Source organism: Drosophila simulans, chromosome 3L (genome assembly GCF_016746395.2).
Source record: "Drosophila simulans strain w501 chromosome 3L, Prin_Dsim_3.1, whole genome shotgun sequence".
NCBI lineage: Eukaryota > Metazoa > Arthropoda > Insecta > Diptera > Drosophilidae > Drosophila > Drosophila simulans.
Window position 1 is genome coordinate 8,832,201 of NC_052522.2, and position 26,735 is coordinate 8,858,935.

The window sequence follows — 26,735 nt, forward strand, 5'->3', positions numbered from 1 at the left end:
GACCCTGCTAACGCAGCACGGACTCAACCCACTTTTTTAGCTAGAAAATTGTCAACAAAAATGATCTCCGCGCTTTGCACTATTTCTGTGGTTATTTGACAGGAAGCGGAGACGGTCACACTGTACCACCAATTGGAACAAAATAAGGTATTTTCTTTTTCAATTTGCTCGATTTACGATGCAGAAAAATCCAGCGATGCACTGAACCAAGGCTCTGGGATAGCGTTCAGCTCGAGGAAGTGATTGAAACGATAAATACATCCCGGAACGGCCACAATCCCAACGAAAACAAACGCCCTCGCCAACAACAATACATCATCAACAAAATACAATCAACCTGCTGCAGTGCAAAATGTTTGCCCAAAACCAAAAGACCAGCTTCCTGGAGCAGACGAAGGCGGCGCGGGAGGAGCGGGCGCTGGAAAAGCGACGCGAACAAGCGGCCATCCTGCTGCAGTCCACGCTCAAGGGCTATGCGGCGCGTAGGAAGTACCAGAAACGAATCATGTAAGTGCCCATCTACATATATGGGACAACCCAACTAGTAACCCATTTTGCAGACTCGATTTCGATGCCATGTTCACTGAGAATCAGGACGATAAGGAACTGGAACTCGTGGCCAGCACTGCCTATCCGGTGCTACGTCGCTACCTTAACCAGATCAAGCTGGACAAGGGCGATGTGCGTGCACGGGAGCGTCTGGAGTGCATTTGTCGTTACATCATCAAGGCAATGGAGTCGGAGAACACCAAGCTATCCTATGCCGGCCTCTGTCTTTTTAAGGAACGCAGCCTGCCCTGGATCGCGCACATCAAGATACTGCTCACGAACTGCCTGACATTGCTGCCGGAGCTGAAGCCGGAGAATCATGCCGACAGCTTGTCCCTTGCCCTCTTTCTGCACACTCTGGTGGTCTTCACGGCGCCCAAATCGTGGGCCATACTCAGGAATGCGCAGTTCGAGAAACTGCAGCCGGCCATGCAAAAAATCTGCTGTAATATTCAAGGTCATCTGGTGCAGCACGATTTTTACAAAATCATGCGGGTAAATGGGACTTTTAATTTTTTATTAAGCTTATTAATGTTATCCTCCATATTATCCTCCAGCTCGTTTTGTTACGCGGCACTGTTCGCGAGGAGTTGTCCGTAAAGCCCGTCACCCTGGTGGCCATCATTACGCTTTGCCTTCGTCCCCTGATCGATGGCAACTTCAGTCGAAATCTACTGGCCATGTTTCTGTCGGAGATTCTGTCTGTGCCCGCGTTAATCTACCATCTGCACCAGAGTGTACCGCAGTGCCTGGAACAGTTCTCCTCGTTGGGGCTGCTTAAAAAGGCGCTTAGCATTTCGGGGGACGTGCAGTGGTTCGAGGAGTTTGGCACTAGCATGCCGGGCACCAAGTCCCTGGCTTTTCTGGGAAACATAGTGAATTTGTTCAACATCGATGGCCAAGGCGAGTCCAAGGAGTTGGCCTATCCACTACTGACTGTGAGTTTTACATAAACGCTTCTTGATTGAGGAACTTAAAGCTAAATCCTTATAGGAAACCGCCACATCGCTGTTGGAACTAATACCCAACACGGTGACCACCAAGGGAGTATTCACTCAGTGGCACGAGCTCTTAGGATGGCATACTCCAGGTGCAGAGCCTGCACAGAATCAGAATGTAGCACTGGTTAAGAAGCAGTTCCACATGTTGTGGGATCATCGCTGCATAAAACTGTTGCTGGGAGATCTCTTGAAGCAAATCAATCTTAACTACGAGCGGATCGAGTTCCAATCTCCCCAACAACCATCCACATCGAATCTGCTGCGTCGGGCCTTGGAGCGCAGCTCCACGAGAGGTGTAAACCTAATGGGAGTGGCGAGCAGCAAGCAGTCCAAGCAAAAGTGGCGTAAGCTAGATAATGCTGAGGTGGTGCAGGTGTCCCGAATCTGCGGCATGTACTATGCCGCCCTCAACACGCTTTCCCAGATGAAACTGGACATTCTGACTGGCATTTGCTACAACGACAATGTGCTATATGATATTTGGTTGCTAATCACGTCCCTTGGCCCCAATTGCGGCATGAAGGAGTATCTGGAGCTGCTCAAGTCCGAATCAAACTTGCAGACGCCACAGACCGCCATGCTAATGCTCTTTTGCGACTGCATGACGCACTACGTAACGTATGTAGATTCATTTTAAAACTGAACTTAGTTTTAAAACATGTTAAACCATCTCTGCAGGATTCTGGATGAATACGAAATGTACACGGAGCAGAATCCTTTCAAACTCAACGACTACGTGATGCTGACCTACTTCCTAAATAATATTCTCTACAAACTTATTAACGATAATCTTTTGGGTAAGTCTGCTTTAATCAAATTTAATTAGTTTTCCCTAGTTAGTCTAAATGCATCGGCTATAAATAAGCAATTAATATTTAATAGAATCAGACTATAATTATATTTAATTGACTGAAAATGTTAAATGCACTTTGCAATCTCCAGCAGGTGCCAAGAACATTGTCCAGAATCCGGTTTTCCTCTCGTTGCACACTCTGATGCTTTGCTTGTACCGCCGCGATTGCCGTCGCCTCTTCACGCCACCTAACCACTGGCTGATACCAGAGGTGAAACCCTCCGCGTTCATCAACGACCTGGAAAAGGCCAAGAGGAACGCGATGCTGCTGCTCGCCAAGATGCCGCACATTATACCGCACAAGGATCGGGTCAAGTTATTCCGCAAGTTCGTGCAGAATGAGAAGGCGGTGATGGGTCTGACGGAGAGTGCCTGCGCTTCGCCTCGCTCCGCACTGATTGTCATTCATCGCGATCGTATTGTGGAGGATGGCTACCGGCAACTGGCCGCCCAGCCCACGCAAGCCCTAAAAGGTGTTATCCGCGTGCGTTTCATCAATCAACAAGGACTTCACGAGGCAGGAATTGATCAGGATGGAGTGTTCAAGGAATTCCTTGAGGAGACCATCAAAAAGGTGTTCGATCCGTCGCTGAATCTCTTCAAAACCACCTCGGATCAGCGATTATATCCCTCGCCCATTTCCTACGTCCAGGACAATCATTTGCAGCTCTTCGAGTTCGTGGGCCGCATGCTGGGCAAGGCGGTGTACGAGGGCATTGTGGTGGACGTGCCGTTTGCCTCCTTCTTCCTGTCCCAGCTTCTCGGCCAGACGCAACAGGCTCTGTACTCCTGCATGGACGAGCTGCCGTCGCTGGACAACGAGTTGTATCGCAGTCTTACCTTTATAAAACACTATAAGCAAGATGTATCCGATCTGAACCTTACCTTTTCCGTTGACCAGGATGTAATGGGCAAAATTGTCACGCTCGCGTTGCATCCGGGTGGCAAGTCGCGTGTGGTTAATGACCACAACAAGCTGGTCTACATACACTACATGGCCTTTTTCCACATGAACACCCAGATACGCGAGCAGACAATAGCTTTCAATCGTGGCTTCCGCAGCATCATCAATCCAGAATGGTTGTCTCTTTTCTCGCCTCCCGAATTGCAGCGGCTTATTTCTGGGGACACTAGCCCTTTGGACTTGAAGGATCTCCAAAAGCATACTCATTATTACGGTGGCTTCCACGACTCCCATTGCGTGGTGGTCTGGCTCTGGGATATCCTGGCCAAGGATTTCACGGAGGAGGAGCGCAAGCTGTTCCTAAAGGTAAGTCGTTCATAGTTCATGTCAAATTGGTGCCACTAACCAACCGGGTTCAACTTTTCAGTTTGTCACCAGTTGCTCAAAGCCGCCGCTCTTGGGTTTCGCCCATCTGGAGCCACCCTTCTCGATTCGTTGCGTGGAGGTGGGTGATGATGAGGATACGGGCGACACAATCGGAAGCGTGATTCGCGGTTTCTTCGCCATACGTAAGAAGGATCCACTCAATCGCCTGCCCACCTCGTCGACCTGCTTCAACCTGCTGAAGCTGCCCAACTACCAAAAGAAGTCCACGCTGCGGGACAAACTTCGCTATGCTGTGAGCAGCAACACCGGATTCGAGTTGTCGTAAAACAGCTTGAAATATTCCCCTACTTCTTACCTAATTGAAATATGTTATTATTCCTTCTTAAGTATTCTTTCGTAGGCAATTTGGTGTAAATGTATTTCAAATATTTTTGTGGCCGCATCACAAACGGATTGAGAAACATATTTAATCAATATGAAACACAATTATTAACAAATAAACATAAACGTATAGCTGTGATAAAACTATAATAAACTAACGAAGAGTACACAAGAAATAGCAAGCTGAATTACGAATACTGGAACGAACACTCCAATGTGGTGGCTGATGATAAACGAGAAAAAGAGAAAATGTCTAGTAAATATTGTAAATTGTGGCATGGCACACAACAAATATCTAACCCACGTACGGTGTAAGCCAAAAGTTACATGTAAACCACGAAAGAAAAAAAAACCAGCAACAATAAATCTATGTGTCTGATTCATGTGCAAAATGTAAGCCTGTTTATCAGATTTATCTAGCGTAAGGTAGCCTAAGCGCGTTCCCAAAGATAACAAACTTGCAATTAGTGAGCGCTGCTCAGATTTCCACGGGTTTTTCCAGACCGAAAACTGAATGAAAATGGAAATGAAGCCGGACACGAGTGGCGAGCTGCGCGAGTGCGCTAATGACACAAATCCGTCTGCTGACCCGAACTCCTCGACTCACTTCCTCCGCTAATTGCCTGAGTCACACTCGTCGAGGGTCGTCGTCGTCGTTGTCAGGATCGCGATCGGGATCGGGTCAGGGGCACTTAGACCGTACCGTCCGCTGGTGAATAAGCGGAAATATGGCTGGGAGTTTATGCAAAGCTAGTCGAGTTACGAATTACCGGAAATTGCATATCTGCCTGCCGAATGACTAATGACCAGAGACGGGTAATGGAAATGCGAGCAGGGATTAGGGCAGGATCCTCAAATGTCCCCAGATGATCAAAGACACATATACGATGCAGGATCAATGATTATGTAGACGTTATTCAAAAGTCATTTTAGGTAATTTTATATGGAACTTAAAAATATATTAATAACTAAACATAAATACTTTAAACATTGTAAGCAAGATAAGATCCTTTTTCCGTGTTTTTATCCCCGCACTAAATCTGCATTCCCGGAGGTAATTTGAGATTTTTATCCTGGTCATCAATCGTTAGGGATCTTTATGGGTTGCGTACCGTTCCGGTTCCCATTTTAATACCCCCAAGCGATGTCCTTTTGCGGTTTTGTCGGCCCGCTTTGGTCTCCAACCTCCAGCAGACCAGACAATAGCAAACAAATTGTAGAGCAGACCCACAAACAGGCAATAATCATAACAATAATTTTGGAAACTGCCGAGAGACGCACAAACAGTCGGCGGTCGTCGCACAGCCAGGCCATAAAACTCAAACTGGCATCCTCGCATCATCGAGGCTCTCGCTTTTGTTCCACGGTTGTTCCCGTCGTTGAGGAGGCAGCAGCTCGGGGACAAAGTGTGATGATTTTTATGACTCGCCTGTGAGTTTGTGCCGCCATTGTCGCCCTGCCACCGGCACCGGCACCCGAAAAGCAGGACAAGTGGCAACAAGTGGCTGATCCGTTAGACGTATCCCTTTTCCATCCAAACCCATACCATACCATCCCATCCCACTACGATGTTCAAGTGGCTCGAAGGCGACAGTGTCTTGGCGCCAGTTTGATTTGATGGTCGCTCCCGGCTGCCGCAATTTGTTGTGGCCCAGCATCGTGTACAAGTACCATTTAAAGGTCTGATTAGCCGGACTTATCACGGGGCGGATCTCTTTCGAAGTTCTCCTCGGCAACGGTAGCGGCGATATTTCGCTGCATCTACAAGATGCACGGCAGATTGCAGATAAGTTAAATGCAACCGAACAGATGGGTTCCGATCATGACGGTGGGATAGATGTATGAACTGGTTATCAAAGGTTTGACACTCAAGTGCCGATGATCAAAATGTTAAATAATCTTGAAGACGCTTCAGAAGTCCTTCGATTTGAAGGATAAGCTGTGGGAAAATAATAATAATAATAATAGTACAGTTCCTAAATTCTAAATCTTTTTGTATTGTATATCTTAAAAGATTCTTGTCTAATAAATACTACTTTTAGTATTCTCAATATTTAACAAAGATGAAATTTAAATTACTAGATTTTTACATTCTTATTTTCTTTGCCAAGATTTCGCTTCATTATCACCTTAATGAATAGTAAAATGCAGACATCATATAAAAAAAGCTCGTATATTTTTTATAACGCAGTTGCTTTTTGTTATAATGATAAGATTGAATGCAATCTTATTAAAGTACTTTGTTTGTAAATACTTTTGTTTTTTACTTATTGAATGGTGGTAATTCAACTCAGACTGTAAACACTGATAGTAAATAACATTTATAACTAAGATTCTGTTTACTTTAACAATTTACAAATTTAAAAAGATCGTTCAATAAATTGATTTCTTAAAAAGTATTTTTGAAATTTATACACCTAATGTTTTTCTCGTGCCTCCGAAATTACAGCTTCCCATTTCTCGCCGAACATTATTGGTTGGCCCATATCCAAAACGTTTTCCAGTTCCATAAATATTACAAACGATTAGGCGACTTCAAAGAGCGCTCCCCCGATTCCACGAAGAAAAGCCCCATTCCCCATTGCCGTTCCCTTTCCACGTAACACTATCAGCAGCAAGATGGGTGCCGTGCCCCCCAGTTCCGTGGGAGGAGGTCACCAGAACCGCTCCACACGGCGTTACGAAAATGGCGTTCCATCTGGCGCAGCGAGTGCAAGCGGGACGGCGTAACGCTCGCTGATAAGCGACCAATGGCAGGGAGATACACATACACACATAACCCGACGCAGAGGAAGTGGAAGCGAGAGAGCGGGTGAGTGGCACGCCACTTGAGCATGAGAACAGGTCGCGCAACTACCTGAGGATCGGGATCGGATCGGATCGGAGCGGTAGAGTGAAGAGCGAAGAGTGAAGTGAGCGGGAGGAACCCAACCGACCGGATTCTGGCAGAACTGAAGTAGTGCCCGCTCTGAGATTCCGAGAGACAGTCTCAATCTGGACTGCAAAGCGATCAGTTCGTGTTCCAGTCGTCGATTGCCCACGGAATAATATCAACATATATCTGCGTATCGCAAAAAGAATAGATTAGGCGCATATCTCCACGAAGACCCCAAATATGTTGACCTTGCCCAACATCGCCGATCTGCGCCTGCAGCAGCAGATCGCCCAGGAGATATACCGCCAGCAGATTATGCAACGCTTACCCGGTAAGTGGAGCCTGTGCCCGTGATTTGCCGTCGGCTAACCCAAAGTGCCTACCACAGATCCCCTCTGCGGCCTGTTGCCCAACTTTGCCGGACACTTTGTGCCACCGCCGCCACCACCGCAACCCACTTTGCCCGGCGATGTGGAGGCCAAGCTGGAGAATAACGAACTGTGGCAGCAGTTCCACAGCATCGGCACCGAGATGATCATCACCAAGTGCGGCAGGTTGGTACCATTTTAAAGTCAACTATTTGCTCGCCCCCATCAGCTTATCTCCCATTGATAAGCCTTCTGCTTACTCTTAAATCTTACGGCGCAAACGTGTCACTAACATCCATTAACCAACGCCTCCATCCCTTTCAGACGCATGTTCCCTTCGATGCGAGTATCCCTCAGTGGACTGGAGGAGGAGGCCAGCTATTGCGTGCTCCTCGAGATGGTGCCCATTGGCGACTGTCGCTACAAGTTCTCCGGATCCCAATGGGTGCCGGCCGGAGGAGCGGAGCCCCAGAGCCCACAGCGCATGTATCTGCATCCGGAGAGTCCGGCCACGGGAAAACATTGGCAGTCCCAGGCTCTGCTCTTCAGCAAAGTGAAATTGACGAATAATACGCTGGATAACAATGGTCATGTAAGTAAACTTTATCAAGAATATTACATAAACAAATTTGATCTTTTGTTCTTGAGTAGAAATATATCTTTGTATATCATAAACTGACACTGTATTTTTCTGTCTTTCCAGATCGTCTTGGCCAGCATGCACAAGTATCAGCCGCGTCTGCATGTCATACGTACCTCTGATCTCGGCCAGATTCCCTGGGCCCCCCAACAGGCCTTTGTTTTTCCGGAGACGGAATTTATAGCCGTTACGGCTTATCAGGTGCGTGGTGCTATATAGCAGTCTAAATATGGCACGTGATAGCTAATCCTCTTGTTTCCATTGCAGAATGACCGCATAACCAAGCTGAAGATCGACAACAATCCCTTTGCCAAGGGATTCCGTGAGTCGGGTCAGTCGCGATGCAAACGGAAGATCAATGACTCGCCACCGCCAACGCAGCCCGAGGTAAACCAGGTGGATCGAAGCCCGGTGACATCGCCGTTAGCCAAACGGTTGCGACTCGTGGAGGAATTTCCCCAGCACCATCATCACCAGAGTCATCAGAGTGTTCCTATGCAGCGTCACTATCTGCTGGATGCTCTGGAGGCCAATTTCTATGTGCCAGCGCCACCGCCGCCGGCCATCGAGTATGCCAGGCACATCGGTGGTGCTTATCCAAGTTGGGCCTACACACCGCCATCGCCGGCCTCCTCCGTCTCATCCTCCTCGGCGGGCTCGACGAGCGGCGAGTCCGCTGCCGACCGAGAGGCAGATGCCGATGCCGACACCTTTGTAGATGTGGTTGGAACCGCACCGGTTGCTCCTCCGCCTCCATCTCCGCCTGTGCCGACCGCTGCTACTGCCCCTGCTCCGTCATCCAGCGATCCGACGATGGCCAAGCCGAAGCGCAGCAGCTTCAGCATCTCGGACATATTAGGAACCAGCTCGTCCATTTAAAACTATCAAGTGCAGACGGGTGCATGTGCTCCCGTTTGGCTTGGAATCGGTGCCTTGTACATTTAATTAGCGTTTAGTTGCCATCGTCTGCGTAGTGTCTAAGTTGAATTGTGATATTTTGCAGTTAATTAGGATTTCCAGGTATTTGCCATCAGTATTTATCGTATTTATTATGCAATTTTAATTGTTCACATGATTTCGTAATGGATTTATTGTCTTTGGCATTTTAATGCGGCATAAATAAAATTGTACGTACATACACGTACCCAATGAATTCGATGGAGCTTATTCTGGGATGAAACAATGCGGGGAATGTGGAGCAATTAGATGGGACAGATGCGAAGAGCTTCCAGTTCGAAGATCTGAATAAATTCCCCAATAACTTCCCATGACTGCGCTTCGAATCCTGTTCCTCCAGCAATTTGTGCATGCTGCATGCCTTCCATTTGCCTGTCCTCGCCGAATACATAATTCGGCGTGGTTCTGCCTTTGGTTTCGGTTTCATACAAATCTCCCGCATGCGAGGCATAAAAACCAGTTCCTCCAGACCCCACACCCGCCAGCCTCTCCTGCTCCACCTTCTTGTGAAAGCAAGAAGGTTTCTAAGAGCAGAACAACCCACCGACAAGCAGCAACAACATGGTTATGGGCTTATCAGCAGATCAGAGCGAGCCGCATCTTAAACGTTGGCGCCGGCGCCAAGTTAAATGCGCTGATTGAGCGCCACGATCACCGGCAATCCTGGCGAGCAGTCCAATTCAAATACCCAATCCACAATCTCCAATCCCCAGTACCCACTCCGAACTGCAGCGTGTAATTGATGTTTTCACATTGTAGTTGTTAGCGAAACTGTGGCCATTTACATACATACATGCAATTGTCCGGGTGTCCCATCACACATCTCCATGCTATCGAGCGGAAACGATGCGGCTCCTTTGATGGACCAGTCCGCCAGTCGCAAGTGTTGGCCCCAAAGAGAGCCGGCTAGATGATTGGCCAAACAGGCAATCTTCGACGGTGGCATTCGCTTCAATTCGCGTTAACAAACAATTGTTAAGAGCAAGGACCACAATGCCCATCGATACCCACACACGTAGCTGCAACCTGTTTTTTGGCCCATTCATGTTGCCGCTGGAAGTGTTTATGGGCTCCACATTAGCCACACTGCATATTCATGTTAAACGTCGCCAAAAGACTAACGACAACGTTTGGCCCATTGTGTTGTTGCTGTGTCTGATGCTGCGCTGCCGCTGTTGTTGTTATTGCCCTTACCTTTACCTGAAATTTATTGAATTCTCATTTGGGGGCATCCGCTGGCGCTGGAGCCCAGAAGAGAGAGTCCATGTTTGGGGCCGGAGCAAAGCAAACGTTCGCATGTCAGCGGCAAATGAGCTCCGACCCGGGCTCACTCGGCGATCTGCCAGCGCAGATAAGCCAAGCTATCCCCTTCAGCGGGCATGTGTAATTTCCTTGGAAATTAATGTTGCGGCGGCCAAAATCAAAGTCACGGGCAACATATTTCGCTGGCGACAATTTTATCGGCAGCACAATGAAATCATTTGGAGCCGGCGACGACGTTCCCATTCAACGCTGGCGATATTATGTCTTTGCCGCAGTTTGACAGTCGCATATGTTTGGCGCTCTAATTGCTTTGGTAGTTCGGAATCCTTTATTGCAAAAAGATATCAGTTAACAAAAAGGACGTCCAATCGGTCAGTTGAGTGTGGTGATTACGAAAACAACAATGTTGATCAAGATGTTGTGCTATTCAAGTTTATATGCTATCGCCAGTGCGCATGTGGGGACGACGGTGCCAGTGATTGGGATTATTGAACTCAACCAATCGGGTCAAATCAAAGCCAGCTGGCACTATAATGGGCGGCTTAACTCCACTCAACATAGGAGTTTCCTTTCGAGCTGGTGGTGGTATGGGAATGTTCGGAAAGGGAGACACATACACCTTCTCCGCGGATTTCTCACTTTTCGGAGGAGGCGTGATGGTCTGAAAGATAACGTTTAAAGGAAATAATTTAATTTCAATTTAATTTAAACATTATACATACTTTCGCTGGCTCCAGATCCTTCTTGTCCGAATCCTTGTCAAAATAGGCCTCCAGGGCCATTGAAAACTGCTGCAAGCGAGAAACCTTGGCCTGGCAACGTTTCTGCTGCGAATCGATCCAAATTTCGGTGAAGGCGTGCTTTTGTAGGGCCTCCGTTTCGGGATTGGAGATCAGGTGCTCTTTCAGGATTGTTACTGAGTGGTCCAGGTCGAAGTGTTCCATGCATGGTATCTGATTCGAGGAATGTTTCGGAACAGCTCTGGGGCAACAGGGCACTGGTCCCGGCTTCTGCTCACTGATAGGCGAAATCGTAAACTTTTTAGGAGACTTGAAGCGGCCCGCAGCCTGTGTGGCTTTGCCAGCGGAGACGCCATCGCAGGCAGATGAGTCGCTAGAATGGACCTCCATAACGGGCGACTTTGTTTTTACGAAGACGCCGGAACGCGTGGGCTTCGAAGTATTTCCTGCGCCCTGGGCCAGCTGGGCGGGTGCATCCATCTACTGGGGATTATCTTACACTAAGGGCTATATAAAAATCTATTCTACTTGCCATTTCTTCCACGAAAGTCTCATCCGCCGAGCCGGAATCCAAGTCCGCGGCGCTGTCGCAGTCCCTTTCCGAGAGCGAGAGACTAAGGTTGTCCATTATATCTTCGCTTTGGTCGAACGAGTGGAAGGAGTCATTGTCGTCGGTGTCCGAGTGACTGTTATCAAAAAGAGCGCTCATTTTTATGCTTATTATCGTTAAATGTTTTAGTCGCAAATCTGTTTTATCCGAATGGCGCAAAAGTCAAAATGACAACACTACCAGGGCTGCCGAGCTATTGCTACCTGTCACTCCTCAAAAGGCTTATATGCACGATATGAATTTAGCTTCGTTTCATAATAAAAAATAAATTAATTAAGTTTTATCTAGAAAAACAAGACATTTAATGTGAATTATAAAAAGGAAAATTATTTATATATTCGAGACTTATATTTACCACTCGCGTTGCATTCATTTTATTAAACAATTTAGAAAGCTCGCTGTTTTGACTGTAAAATGTACTAAGTTTATTATTAACAATTAGCATCTTCAAGATTTGTTACTATTTAACATATAATGACGCTATAACAAAAATGCAATGTATAGGCACCCTAATGGAAAAGCGGACATACTGCAGTACTTCGTTGAGCTTGGCAACTCCCTCATTAAATGGCGCGTAATTATTTGAGTTTGATTTTGTGGTTTGTCTTGGAAGACAAGACAAGTATGCAAATATCCAGCCGTTAACAATGCTGCTGCATTTTGCACTCAATAGAGTTGTAAACAAAGCCCGGACAATGTGAACGGGCCTTTATAAAGGATGTGCGTACTTGACGACGGCCATTGTGCTCCGGTTATGATTGTTCCCCTTCGTGTATTTTCGAACTGATCCACAGATTTGCCCATATGATCATATACATATGCACCAAACCCATCCGGTGAGCACTGTAGTGGACCTGCTTATGTGGGTGATTTTCATTATCCTCTAATTGTTTGTGCCATTGTTCACGCGATAGGTTTGAGAAATTACACGCTTTGTTAATTGTGCCAGCCCAAAAGGGTCGCCCTTCCTCATATGCAAAGTATGCATTTTCCAGCCCACATGTGAGCCCATTTGCATAAACTGCTTTCACGGCCTTTGTTGTCCGTTGGCCAATCTTCCAGCTATTGAGCCTCATCTTGGTGGTGGGTTTGTTCTGCTCTAGTTTAAAACCCCAGCTTAGTAGGGTTGGCTGGTGGACGGTACAGGTCGATTTCGGAACCCAGACGACCTGGGTCGGTGCCGGTGCATCCGTTTTATGGCTTGGCCCCGGCGACACGGCGACCTTTCTTTGCCACGCTTTGTTGCATTCTACTCGCGACCAATATATTTGCATTGGCCAACAATAAAATCTCAAGTACCAGCGCATTGTTGCCATCTTGTTTGCCTAACGCCGGGCGCAGACTAGACTGAAGTTCCAGAGATCGGCTCAGACGCTGGCTCTCCGGGATTTGGGATCTACTCTAGTTTCCTAAGTGCTTTAAATTAATCCCAATAGAGAAAATCTTGAGGGTTTCAGTTGGTTCTTATTATATCGCTATCAATATGTAGGCATTAAAAAAGAGTTTTAGGAAACAAGATTTGAAAGTTCTTTAGTTTAATTTGCTGTATATAATGGCATAAAGATGAAGAACTCTTCCTTAGAAAAAAAAAACTGTAATTTATTAATCAATATGTTTAGTTATTCAACTCCTTGTAGCCATTAGAATCCCTATTCTCTCTCGAATTGAGACTTGAATTTGAAGTGGCAGCCACGCGTGCTCCGTGTAAAATGCTTTTCCAACTCATTAGCACCGACAGTGCCAGTTCCCCCTAATAAGTAATTAACTTTCGTTTAGGAAACAATTTCCCCCTTTTCTTTTTCGAATTCCCCAAATTCGTGTTTACATAACAAAAATGCTGCTCGACAAAGTGTATCTAATTTCATAGGCCAACAAAAAGAGGCAACTTGCAGCGGCCGGGCAACAAATGTGGCAGCGTAAAAAGCAACAGCCATAGTGCATTAATTATCCGGGGAACCTGCGACATCTGCTGCAAGCCGTTGGCTGGGGGCTGGGGGAGGGGCACGTCCATTTAATGAGGCATTCATTGCACTCGCAACCTTGCGCCTGTCAACACACGCACTCGCACACACGGCCGACATCTGTCACCCGTTTCAGTCCGGGATCCCCTATAAAACCGCAGGCCAATAGATCCGAACTGATCCCCAGAGGCATTGAGCTACAAACTACTACAAACGGCAACAATTTCAAATCGATTTGGTGCACTGAAAGAAAATTATTGACATGGTATACCAATATGGTTTAGACTCAGATACTGAGGCAAGAGATACAACCTAAAACTTTTCTGCTGATTTGTACTATATCAGGATTTTAATATATAGAAGGCCAAAACATTTAAATTACAACAAATAAATATAATGTTAATGTAATCTGCACTTAAGTATCTCAAACCCATTTCTTCCAGTGTGCCAAATTGATTGAACCGTGTTTGTTTTTCCGATGGCTGGGCGGGCAGCGGTGTCTGCACCGCCCCTGTGTCCCTCGAATCCAGACGAGACGTGGGTGGTGACGCATGTCATCGTAAACTTCATCATTGGCTCCGTTCAGCCCTTCGGCAGTTGGGCTAGATCCTCCGGCTCTTTGGCTGTTTGACTCTGCAGATCTTCGGCAACTTACATAACGAATTGTGTATTTTCTTTGGCTTCGTCTCAGTCTCTGCCCATTTCATAAATATCATGGACCTCCGTCTCCGTCTCCGGCTACGGATCCAATTCTCTAGGGTAGCATCCGATCCGAGCAAGAGAGGGCTGCAACCGAATTTCATGCCTTGTCGAGCTATTTAATTGCAAACAAATTATGTTCTAGCCAGTCGCATCTCTGTGTGGCTAATGGATGTTGCGGCGGAGGATGCCCTGATGATGTTGTCGAAACCCGAACGTTTATCTTGTAATTTGGTTGGGATTAATGTCTGGCGGAAGTTGTGATTTCCAGCCCAAGATCGGCCAATGATAGAGGGCCAACTGCCGGTAGTATTTTTCCTATGTTCAGATATGTTCATTTACCTACAGCGATGGCTGGGCGTTCTGGCTTTGAGGGCTCAGCCCAGCAGGAGGATCTATATAATCCTAATTGAAATAAAACAAATTGATTCTCTTATATTTTAGGCTAACTTTAATGGCTTAACGTTAAGCGGAACTTAAGTACTAATCAGGCTAGAATCTGTATAATATCAAAATGAGTATATATAATGTTTTTGAGAACTTAATCTATAGGCAATTAAACTATATGTATTCCCCGTTTTAAAACTTTAATATCTCTAACTTCCTCCCCCCAAAATGGCCGATATGCTGAAGCCCTTGCTCCTTGTAGATGGTTGTTCCGGTGGCTGTTCCTGCGTAGACTGCTCCAATGTGCTCGTTTCACTGCCCACATCCAGTTCGAGTTCGTCGGCTCCCGACTCATCGGAAATGAGATCCGCACCGGAAACGCCTGGTGGAAGGTTCAGGCCAGGATGCGGGCCCAGACCCGCATGTAGCATGGCTGCTGGTGGATAGAGAGGTGAGGCCTGAATCGCTCCTCCATACTCATGGGGTCTCCCAAAGTAGGTACATGCCAAATCCACTAGCGATGGCCTCAGCAGGCTCTGCATATTCTGCTGAAAGTGCTGCATGAAAACGCTGGAGGCACTCCTCGCCTGGAGGGGATGCGGATGCGAATGGAGATGGGGCGGTGGGGAGCCCAGGGCCAGAGAACTGGCGCCAGGCACCGACTGATCGTCCAGCGATGATGATAAGGAGCAGGCGGAGCCATTTGATCTCAGGCGCTTGATTTGCGGACCATCCGAATCGCCGATCGACGATGTTCCTCCGGCTGTCTCACCGCCTCCTTTCGTTGGCGACATGTCAGACTCGGATTGGGACTGAGAATGGGATAGTGACGGCGACTGATCTTGATCCTCGCCCGTTGGCGATGAAGACATCTTGCGTTTGCAGCGCGATTGTCCCGTTTCGCGGAAGCCCTTGGCAAACGGATTGTTGTCGATCTTCAGCTTGGTGATGCGATCGTTCTGCGGAAGAAGGCAACAAGACGAGCGTGAAATATGACGATTGCCGCCAGCATAATCTTGGGCAACGGGGAGATCGAGAAGGAGAAGGAGACTCATCACATAAGTCACTGGCGTCCAGTAGCTGGCGTTAAGTAACATGGCCACTTGACACCAGACTGCGTTTCCAGTTCTCGGTGCTCAGTTCCACTCCAGATGACTTGACAACTTTGTGATCTTTCGGATCTTCCTCAAACCGAATCTCCGATCTCTCGGCGATCTTGCTAATTAGAGGCAGACTGGCGTCGGCTGTCAATGGGCCCAGACCTAGACAAAAACACAGCGAGGCGCTCAAATTTACAAGGATGTGGCTATCCAACTTCCTAAAACAACAATCCGACCCGCTGACTTTCTGCCTGCCCTGCCCACCAACTACAGGATCTACGATCCCGCATCTCGCATCCCGGAGGCGTTCCATGCTAATTCGAGACGTTGACCAAGCTACCCACGGCGTGAGCGATCGCCGCTCGTTTGCCCAAAATTAACCAATTAGTGTGATCGTTTCCAGTCTCTTTGCTCAATGAATTGGCAAAAAAAAAAAAATGCGCACACAAGTGGGAAGGCTAACTTCGAGGACACATGACTTGAATACTCTTGGCGAAACATTTTTGTTAAATACCCAATAGTGCGATTTTGGACAACCTTGGATAAGTCGCTTTCAAGCATATGAATTAATCAATGATAGGATATCATGAGGTGATCTTTAACTAGGAGGAATTCTCTTCGTGGGACAAAGATATCTTTAAAGCTTTGAGCTAGTCTCATTTCCAAAAGAAGATCACAAACGTGTTGCTCAAATAGTGGCGCCCATTGAGAGGGTAAACGGAGTAGGGATGGAGATGGCACCACTTACCTGGTAGGCTGTCACGGCCACAAACTCCGTCTCGGCGAACACAAAGGCCTGTTGGGGGGCCCAGGGAATCTGCGCCAGATCAGCGGTGCGTATGACGTGCAGACGCGGCTGATACTTGTGCATGCTGGCCAGGACAATCTGCGAATGGGGATGGCGAAAGGGGATTGGACTTGGATTAGTAACTGGAGACGACTTCAAAGCCCTGGCCGCACTTACATGGCCGCTGTTGTCCAGCGTGTTATTGGTCAACTTGACCTTGTTGAACAGTATGGGCTGCGCCTGCCAATGGGCACCGGTGGCCGGACTGTCCGGATGCAGGTACATCCGCTGGGGACTCTGCGGCTCGGCTCCTCCAGCTGGCACCCACTGGGAGCCGGAGAACTTGTAGCGGCAGTCGCCAATGGGCACCATTTCGAGGAGCACGCAGTAGTTGCTCTCGTCCTCCAAACCGGAAACACTCAGTCGCATCGAGGGGAACATGCGTCTGTTTGGGGGAAATAAAATATCAAGGACTCTTATTATAAAAGAAAAAATTCGTTTACATAAATTATTATTATATATACAGATATGACTATAATATCATAATTATATGGCTTAATAGTTACTTGTAAACTATTTGATAGAAGGAGATTTTCAAAGTAGTTATAAAACCTAGCATAACCTTTTGTATAAAACATATTAAACATGCGAGTTATCTCACAGATATTTCCCTTCTCAATATTACCAAATCGTTGGTATACTGTTTTCCTACAACATTTTCCTGTGTGCCCGATGAGCGGGGGAAGTCCAGGAAAACGCCTGGAAAATCTTAGAGCCTTTGTTTACCGAACAAACTCAAATATAGTCATGCTAGATCGACAAAAGGAGCCCATGCCCGTTCCAGCGTGGGCGTTACAAATATTTAATTGTGAGATTTCCCTTCCATGCGCCATGTAATTAGGCCTGGTCAAATAGAGATTGCCCGGAGGAGTAGGGGCCGTTTTCCCTGTGCTAACAAGGATGCGAGGCCCTGACCCTCGCCTCCAACTCCAAGTCGCTGCCGCAGGAACAGCAGGTGGTCACGGCACTTGGCGCCAGGCCGAAAAATGTTTGCCCTTCGTCCTCATCCTCAACTGCGTCCTCATCCTCGAGTGGTTTCTTGTTTTTGGCAATGATTTCGTGTTTCCCTCAACCGATGATTAATTAATTGAACTCCACATCGTCTTGGTTTGCTAACGTTTAATTTGATTCTGGCTTCGGGACTGCCTTTTCAGCTCCGTTGAATTCCATTAGAGCACAGCACCGAAATATTTCGACATTTGTGCGGTTTAGAATTTCATTTTCAATTTGCTTGCTCTCAGTTTTTGTTTATTGTTTTTTTTTTCTTTATTTTTTGGCAAGAGTCCGCTGTCTGGATTTGGACAAACGATTTGTTAAGATCGATATCTTTGGCGCGTCTGCGCATAATTACCAGTGGAATTTTCTACTGCGAGTGAGGAGCATGCTGACCACTTGACGGCATTTGACTTGGCGCTTGACGCTTGGCAGGTGCAGGGACACAGTCCAGGAATGCGACGAAAGATCGGATCCCGGACTCCCGAAGGTTACTCAGGAAATATTCACAACTCACTCCAATGTTTACCCTACAATTCCCCATAAATAGCTGTTTAAAATTCAAAGAATTAGCATATTTAGGAAATTAAGAGTGAGACTATTTATTAATTGACAGCTATAAAACTGGAAGCAAACGACATAAATTTTGAACTCTTCAGATCGTAAGCCAATTTTGAATGAGACTACTAGGAATAGTATTTCTTATTTAAAATTAGAGAAAGGGTAAAATATTTTCCTTCTTTTCTTTCTGCAACTAAAAGTTTGAATCCAAGTGAAAATTCTGCGTATCTTTGCGCTTCTCATCGAGGTTACCGTGTCGCTTCTGTTTGCCGCCTCTCTTGGCGCTTCTCATTTGGCCCAGTTGGTGATTGGAGGAGCCCACACAGTCTAAAAGCATCGTGACAAAGTCATTTCATTTGCCGCCAGTATCAGGCATTAAGCGATACGGTTTGTTCTATCTAACTTTAATGGCCGTCTGCGCTTTTACCACCCAAAAAGATGGAACGGTTCAAGTGGCAAGCGGAGCCCAGACAAGCAACTAATTAGTTTTTATGAGCGCCACTTGGCATAGGCATAGGTTTTGGACTTGGGATCGCATCCGAATGGGAAATGAAACGGGGATTGGGATGCGATTGGACAGACGGTGGCACTCTGGCGCCTAATCATTAAAAATTCAAATCGATTGCATCGCGACCTCTCCACCGATGCCCATAAAACATTTTTGATGAGCATAAAAAGTATTTAATACGCAGACTTTATGAATAATTCATGGCATATATAAAACAAAAGGGTTGTTCGTGGCTCGAAGTGTATTCATTCAATGCATTTCGAGACCAAAAGTTTATGTTAATGCGTTTGGGAACCCTTTTCGATCGGCTCGAGCTGAGGGCAAGTGTGAAATTGCTCGTATCTGTCGACAAGCTGTGGTCACTGTCACTGCCAAAAGATACAGATATGTACGAGCATCTTATAGAATGCAGAACGCGAAGATATTTCGGGGCCGCAGGTTGTTCGCTGCGCAGACAGGCGCCACAATAAAAACGCTAAGAGCTACAAAGATGACGACAAAGTATCCTTGACGCGAAGATTTATGCCAGGCGAGGCATAAAGGAGCGCCGCCGAACCGACAGGACGTCCCACTGAGCTCGGCGCTCGCCCGATCGGTCCAGTTGGTCGGTCTACAATAAATTACGATGACGCCACTTTACGCACATTCGAACAAGTGCCGGACACTTTTAGGTAGTCGCCTTTGTGCAAGTAGTCGTGCATCTGAACTGATACTCGTAGATACACGATAAACTAGCCCCGGGCGATCGCGCTATGCCTTTGATTCGTACTATCTACAATCTGGGCACGCAAAGTGCCGGCGAACTTGTCCGCTTTACGCCTCGCGCGATAGCCGATGTCCAGTGCGCATCAACTTGGCTGTACCTGCAGCCGCTTTTCCATTTCCCGATTTTCAATTTTCGATTTTCACATCCTGCCGACGTAAATGCATCCTTCCGCCTTGTTTGCCTGTGAAAATCGTTGTCGCGACGCCGCTGTAAACAATTTGCAGGCGCCTGCGTCTAATGAGCGTTTAACAGCAGCACATCCTCGCTGGACTCTACTGGATCGGATCGGTTGGGATCGGAATCGGGATCGGGCCAGGGATCGGGCTAGGCATCGTTATAGGGTGCTTTAAGTGCCCGCGCCCGTTGGCTGGTTTATTATTCTTTGCCCTGCGTCTGGAGTATTGGTTTTCATGTTCGTGCTAATGCATCGCTCTAAAGTCTGTATCTCGAGATTCCCCCACTCTTGGCTTCTAATTTTCATCATCAAAGATCTTTTCTCTCTGTTCTAAACCTACCTGCCACTCTTGGTGATGATCATTTCCGTGCCAATTTGATGGAACTGCTTCCATAGATCGTCGTTCTGCAGGGTCATCTCCACGCCGAGCAAGGTGACTCGAGGTGGCATGATCACGTGCCGAGGCATCGGAATTGGCAGCATCGGCGGAAACGGATCTGAAAAGAACAGTAGTCAATAGGGGGGCTTAGAGGTAAACGAAAGCTCAAGCGATCTAACCACTTTATCATCAACGAAGGAAATTAGGAATTGTTAAAATTATATAAACTGTCTATTATATAGAAACATTTTAAGATGGTATTTTGCTAAAAAGAAAGCCATTTGAATAACTTAATAAGGAGTTAAGGAGCGTGGGTCGGAATTAAAGTGTGACATTTCTGACTTATCCAAAGAGATCTTACGACATAAAGCCATATTATGACTGACATATTTGTTATAAAAACAAACGTGAGGTAATATAAAAACGTTTATTTGGCGAACAAGGAAAATCGATTCTTTGCCGATTACCAAAGTTAATGCCCTCCATTAGGTATCCACAAAATAAGGAGCCATACTTTGGCAAACGTGATTACATACAACGATTTTGTTTTAGGAGTACGCTGATCCCGAAATTTAACGATCGTCGGCAACAAGAAAAATGCATTTGATATCAAGTTTCTCGATCGGCGATCACTTTCCCACATTACTCAGCTTTATGATCGTCGCGCCATAAACACTGCTATTCGTACACACCCCGCTGATCTTGGCCAGCTTTGGTGGGCTAAGACAGAAACAGAAACAAAAGCAGTTGGCCAAAAGTTACGGCCATTAATGCTAATGATGGCTAACAGCTTTGCCGCACGCTTAACGGGGCGGATGAGTGATATGTGGGGCAAGCAGCTTACCTGGTATGCGCTGCATGATCTGCTGGCGATAGATCTCGTGCGCTATGTGCTGCTGCATCCGCAGATCCACCAGCTCGTTCATGGTGATCATGATGTGTTGGGTCCAAAAATAGTACTAAATCTGTGCCCGAAACTTCTTTGTTTGGCGTTTGTCACTTGCACAATTGTTCCACCACACAAAAAGCACTGTCACAACATATGGCGGTGTCTATTTTTTTGGAGCCCGGGTTTACTTTTTAGCCGAGCACGAGACGCCGCCGATTAGCGTCAATTATGCAAATCACGGCACACAAAAGTCTCTCATGTGCGTGGGTGTTAATTTGATTAGGCCCGGTGTCGCGTACGTGGGTTATTATTTTACCACAATATATTGAGAGATTTTTTGTATCTTTGGGCGACGGTCGTGTCTTGAGCTCGCCAAGTTCGCATTTCAACTGAGCAAGTTCCGCTGGCAGAGCGATCTCTCGATCGAGCTGAATGGAACGAGCTTGACTCGTTTCCGTCTTGAGCCATTGATCGAGATTACCTGCTGCTCACCATCGATTGGCTGTGGCAGTTTACGGAGCGCGGGAGCTAGCCGTCCCGCTCTGGTTTGGCACCTCCATTTTGAAAAAATCCTCTCGATTTTCCAGCTGCCATGGCTCCGCCCACGAAGCGCTGGCGATCTCACTCTCTCTTCGCATTGTGCTAGCTCGCTCTAATTGCGTTTAATTCTGAAGTGCGAAGTTGCACAGTCAGCGGAGGAGCAGCAACATGTTGCTTCTGGGTCCATTCGCTCTGTGTGTGTGCTGGCTGGCTGGCTGCCTTTTAATTATGATCATGATGATTGAAATTGTTTTTTCTCCGTCTCCGCTTTTTGGCATCTTTTTGTGTATTTATGCTTTGCCCATTTGTAGCCGCTGCCATCACCATCACCATCATGGTGGTCCTCTTGTCTGGCCTCTCCAGGCCGTGTGTGTTTGTCGTTTTGCTGATCATTTATTACATTTTACCCGGCGCACTACAGAGAAAAGAATTTATTGATGCTGTTTGAACAGCAATTTGATGGTTTTTTATTGAAAAATATTGACTCTTGGTGTGTTTGGCAGCGTATTGTATAAGATATTGATCTAAGTATCAGTAAAAGTTCCAATCACTTACTTTAAAGTACCTTGTTTACCTGTTTGCGGATGGATGTTGGCTGAAATTGCTTGATCATTGTTGCAATAGTTTCTTTTTATACAAATTATGGAGTGTTTCAGTAGGGAAGACTTGGTGAATATTTACTTTGATTAATTAATTAATGTATTGAGGCCTAATATATAATAATCTTTACTTTTTAATTAAAGCAATCACCCTTTAATGCATTTTTCTCTGTGTAATTATATGTTATTTCGACTTTGACGCTGCGTCATTCAGGCATTGATATGGCGGCATCCAAAGGCCCGATATGGCGTCGCCACTTGCTGGTACACGAATATCTATGGGCTATAGTCTATAGTCTACAGATATTGCCGGCGATGCAGGTGATCACTGTTTGTCGATCTGACCTTTTAGAGAGCTTGGCAAAACATTTGTTTCAAACGACGGAAACGCGTGTCGGAGCTGCTTGCTAACAAATTCGAAACTAATTAAGGCCCAATGAGGTGGTCTGAACTTTGACTGAAGTTAAGCATACGCCATGTGGGCCGACGACGGCGAAACGTGCTCGGTTTTTAGTGCGTTGTTTTCTTTTTTTTTTGGCCAACGACTAGTCTCGTGTTTGCCTCCAGTGCCACTTCCTTTCGAGATTAAGACAATCGCCTGGCTTATCTGACCTGCATTACTGCGAAATTCTTGAGGCTCTCGATGGGTAAATATGTAGTTAGCCGAGCTAATTTACACAGCACTTTGCTGGCCTGACACATCCACGCATTATTTTCATATGGATATGGCCACAGCCCAGTTGGCGGCGATAAGCGGCTGAAATTAATTTACTATTAGCAGGCCAAAGCGACCATTTCGCCCAAATTGCGTTCTGGCCACGTATGAATGTATGCGCCGTCTGACCATAATTTATGCCTCGCGTTTTCACATTTGGTCGCGCTCATTTCCGGTTGCGTTTTCCGTTCCGTCGTCTTTCAGCTCGACTACGTTCGTCAAACCATTAGACATCGATCCTGTAGCGCCTCTGCAGGGTCTGCCCTTTCAGACCCTGCCAATAGCTGTGCAATTTGTCAGCACCCAGCTAATTGGTGCTGCCCCTGTGCCTGCTGTCTGACTAATGCATTTCGGTTTACTTCCGTTCGGTTCCGGATAAATGGGCCAACAGGTAGCAAATGATGCACTCGAAGAATTGGTGGCTGAGCAAGTAGTGTTTGCCATAATTAAAATACCTGCAGTTAGTAGTTATGGAAAAAACAAATTAAGAAGACACTTCACTTAATTATTCCACAAAATTTCTTTGAGTTCGGGTAGACTGACTTATCTATGATGACACATAGTCACATGAATTTTTTGATTATATTATTCACTCTAGTATTTCTCTGAGTGTACCTGCATTCCTGTCGCTTATCAATGTTTTGGGTATACATTTCAGAGATACACGTTTCAGACAGCGATCAAGTGAATCAGGGAGGACAAACAGATTGAATAGCCTTGAACCGGGGACCGTCCTCCAACGTCATTGTAAGTGCTATCCGCCCGGGGTCTTTCCACCCAGTTGCGAAATGATCCCGATATATGGGCATATCGGCTATAAAGGGGGCAGGTGGGAGCACGAGCCCTCGGCTTCTTTCTCGCACGGTTGCTCAAATTAAAATTAGCATAAATCGTCTATGAAAGCGATGTAATTTTCCATGGAAAATATGCCCTCCACTCATGTCAAGCGGCCATCGCAATTTATTGATTTAAACTTTTAGCTCGGATTTGTTTGAACAAGCCCTAGCGCCTTTATATACGACTATTAACGGTCTGGCACTTAATCTCCGATTCTCTGATTGTGAATTGTCGATGGTGGATGGTTGGATATTTGTATTTGCGTTACCCGTGAGTAGATCCATTGTTGCAACACGACCAACGTCTGGTCTTCTGCTGAGGCATGCAAATCTACTTTGGTATGCAAATTAAGTGACTCAATCAATATGGGATGCGAACCAAACTGAACTGAACTGAACCGACTCGAACCACCACATCGATGACCAAAGGAGGCATCATAATCATCTGTGTCCATGGCGGACCTCTTGACAGCTTTCAATGGTCGCGGGACCAGACCTACTCCAATAATTGAGAGGTGTTTAATCGTGTGTTTCGTTTTTGTTTTTCTGCACACTCACGACCCCCGAGATGTAGGCCTTTCGTTATGTTCCGTCTCCACCGGCTACCAATCCACTCGATCGCTGTTTGCTCTCAAATTATCATAAGCAAATAGGGCCCAGACCAGACTGAGGATTCGTATTCGGATTCATATATTCATAATCATATTCAGATTCGGATTCGGATTCCCCCGTCCCCGATGTTACTGACTACTTTGCGCTCCTCAGACCCCATCTTCAACTGAAGTGCTAAAGTTGCTGGCGACGCGACGCTCTGAGAGGCGCTTCTGTTGTGTAGACCCTTGAGTTATTACAATATTATATTCAAATTTCAAGTGCTACTGGCTCGCCGGTCCACCGCTCTCCGATCGTCTCCTCCATGGTTGGTATATGGTTATAACTGGGTATTTGGGTATCTGGGTGCCGAATCGAAGAATCTGCATATTTTCTAAAGCATCTAAGTATGGTTGTTTGCCTTCGAAGCCCATTGAGTTGGCACTCGGAGATGCGTGTTAATGGGATGTGTAACAACAAGATCATGGATTCAAATTTGGCGTTCAAAAACAATTGCCAAATCGAGTAAACAAGCTCTGATGGAATGACCAAGCTGAGGTGCTAAGTTCAGAGCTAAAACTTTAATGGTGCTTAATTTTTGATACTTAAAACCACTCAATGAATTAATAAACAATAACTATTCAATTATAAAATAAAAAATTTATAGAATTTCCAACACACCAGACGGTCGTTAAAATAAACTACTAATTATTTGCATATATGCATGATGATCAATATTTTTCAAAACTAATAAAATCGAACAATGGAAACTTAGTTTAGCTATATTGTTTCTATGCAAATTTTGTAATGTGTTGTTTAATTTATTGCATTCATATTTAAAGATAGTCAAATGTTTTTATATTACATAAGGTATTGTTTAATTTATTTTATTCATATTCAAAAATAGTTTTTTAGTTTTATACGATTTTTAATGCCTAATATGAATATATTTTTGCAAAGATTCTAAGCGAAACGTCTAGATTCTCGTAAAAAGACAAAGTTGGTGCTGCATTTCATTACCAAAATGGGTAAAATGGTGGCGATAGGTGGCCAGCTCTAGAGCCAGAAAAGTTCAACGGCCAAAACGGTGACATCAAAGACGAGAGCCCCAGATCGCCGACAGTCAGCCAAAACAAAAGGAGAAAACCCAGTAACCCAAACCCAGACAAGTCCAGTAGTCCGACTGGCCAGAAGAAACCATTTCGCTGATAAAAACATCCATTATGCGTAACAATTTGACGGCTTCTTTGGCTACCGATTGCCTTATGGATTTCGAGGCGGCTTTCGGTCTTCGCCTTTGATTGAGTGGCCGAGATGGCTTCGCCTAGCCGCGGGGTAATTGTTGTCGCTAGCCGGATCGACTGGACCACTGGATGCCATGGGATGGGATTGGATTGGATCGGATCGGAACGGATCTGGCCTGAGTGCACAATTACAATGGCCATGATAGAGCATCCAAATAGAGAGCGGCAAAGGGCGAGTCTTGCGCTAACGTCAAAGAGGAAATGCCTTAATCTCGTGACAACAACAGGCCTTCGTCGACGTGCTTCCTCCTTCGCAGTCACTGAGCCCGCACCTCCCTTATCTGCGCAGAATACACTGAAGAAAAATAGGGTATTTAATACAGAGATGGAGGAAGGTATTCGCTGTATTATTATAAATCCAGCGCTTTGATAAGACCCATTTTGTTGTTAGTTTCAGTTAATATGAATTCATATTCATTTGTTTAATTAAATTGTTTTAAATAGTTTGTTTGCATTTACAAGGTATTTTATATTTTTCTCAGTGCCCAAAGAACCTGACGATTGTTTGAATCGTATTTGTGTGCCGGCCCATAACGTCATGAGCCCAAATATAGCGGGCAGAGTCGCGTTGTCTCCGATTCCCATTCGTATTTGAGCATCGCACAGCTCCATGTACATACATAGGTGCTCTGGTTCTGGATGTGGATCTGGCCATAGCCATACCCGTAGCTGTCTATCTGGCCCCGTATCTCCGACCGTCTGTGTACTCATGGCACCAGTCATAGTTGACACTTTATGAGCTGCCTGCCCTCCGCCTCCGCCTTCTCCTCCTCCTCCACCAGTTTCATGAGTTCCTCCAGTTGCGTTGATTACTCTCTAATGGCGTCAAGACTTTCGCTTTTATGGTGCCTGCACTTCCACGAATCCTAATCAGCGGCGGAGCACTTGCCGCGACTTCATTTAAATGTGGAATTCTCGGCTATGTGTACACCATGTAGTTGCTATGGAATTATCGGGAAATTCTAAGGCGTATGGCGGTTTAATGGTAATGAAAGGAGTGCTGGAACTTAAGCGGAATTGAGCAATCAAAACACTCTAAAATTGATTAAAACGAAACTGATAATACGAAACATTTGTAAAATTAATCTTAATAATTAAGGTATATGCAAGGAATTTCAGATAAGGAAGCCCTATTAGGTTATTAGCTAATGCTTTTTATTTAATTAACTATGGGTATATTTAGTTGCACCAGTTTAACTTCCTCTTTGCTTATTATTTATTTAAGGTTTTCATTCTGAAAGTTTCGAAGAATTCCATTGTGGCGCCAACTGCGTCTGAAGATCTCGACTAAACTGCAATTGTTTGTTGTTCAAAATGCTAATCTTCATGAAGCTGGCAACCGCGTTACACGCTAGAT

General features: G+C 45.9%; 4 protein-coding genes across 5 annotated transcripts; 2 read left to right on the top strand and 2 right to left on the bottom strand.

Moving 5' to 3' along the window:
- The first annotated feature begins 51 nt into the window (after nucleotides 1-51).
- Nucleotides 52-4,472, top strand: LOC6737373 (ubiquitin-protein ligase E3B). 2 transcript variants are annotated; one of them, XM_002084175.4, is made up of 7 exons: nucleotides 52-507; nucleotides 561-1,044; nucleotides 1,107-1,487; nucleotides 1,543-2,168; nucleotides 2,229-2,347; nucleotides 2,496-3,673; nucleotides 3,735-4,472. In XM_002084175.4, the coding sequence occupies exons 1-7, from the start codon at nucleotides 353-355 to the stop codon at nucleotides 4,017-4,019; spliced, it is 3,228 nt and encodes a 1,075-aa protein (XP_002084211.1). In that variant the 5' UTR covers nucleotides 52-352; the 3' UTR covers nucleotides 4,020-4,472. The 2 variants fall into 2 exon arrangements, with proteins under 2 accessions (XP_002084211.1, XP_016031114.1); XM_016171169.3 differs by having other exon boundaries at nucleotides 53-507; nucleotides 2,493-3,673.
- Nucleotides 4,473-7,030: 2,558 nt separating this feature from the next.
- Nucleotides 7,031-9,111, top strand: LOC6737374 (T-box transcription factor TBX3). Its single transcript, XM_002084176.4, has 5 exons — nucleotides 7,031-7,281; nucleotides 7,339-7,504; nucleotides 7,643-7,910; nucleotides 8,022-8,159; nucleotides 8,226-9,111. The coding sequence occupies exons 1-5, from the start codon at nucleotides 7,191-7,193 to the stop codon at nucleotides 8,835-8,837; spliced, it is 1,275 nt and encodes a 424-aa protein (XP_002084212.1). The 5' UTR covers nucleotides 7,031-7,190; the 3' UTR covers nucleotides 8,838-9,111.
- A 1,372-nt stretch (nucleotides 9,112-10,483) lies between these two features.
- Nucleotides 10,484-11,731, bottom strand: LOC6737375. The gene is made up of 3 exons (XM_016169899.3): nucleotides 11,451-11,731; nucleotides 10,901-11,398; nucleotides 10,484-10,839 (listed from the first exon to the last, which is right to left on the bottom strand). Exons 1-3 carry the CDS (start codon nucleotides 11,625-11,627, stop codon nucleotides 10,612-10,614), a joined length of 903 nt encoding a protein of 300 aa, XP_016031116.1. The 5' UTR covers nucleotides 11,628-11,731; the 3' UTR covers nucleotides 10,484-10,611.
- A 2,885-nt stretch (nucleotides 11,732-14,616) lies between these two features.
- On the bottom strand, nucleotides 14,617-21,267 carry LOC6737376 (T-box transcription factor TBX6). Its single transcript, XM_016169897.3, has 5 exons — nucleotides 20,749-21,267; nucleotides 19,866-20,022; nucleotides 16,640-16,907; nucleotides 16,424-16,561; nucleotides 14,617-15,534 (listed from the first exon to the last, which is right to left on the bottom strand). The coding sequence occupies exons 1-5, from the start codon at nucleotides 20,837-20,839 to the stop codon at nucleotides 14,785-14,787; spliced, it is 1,404 nt and encodes a 467-aa protein (XP_016031117.1). The 5' UTR covers nucleotides 20,840-21,267; the 3' UTR covers nucleotides 14,617-14,784.
- Nucleotides 21,268-26,735: the final 5,468 nt, after the last annotated feature.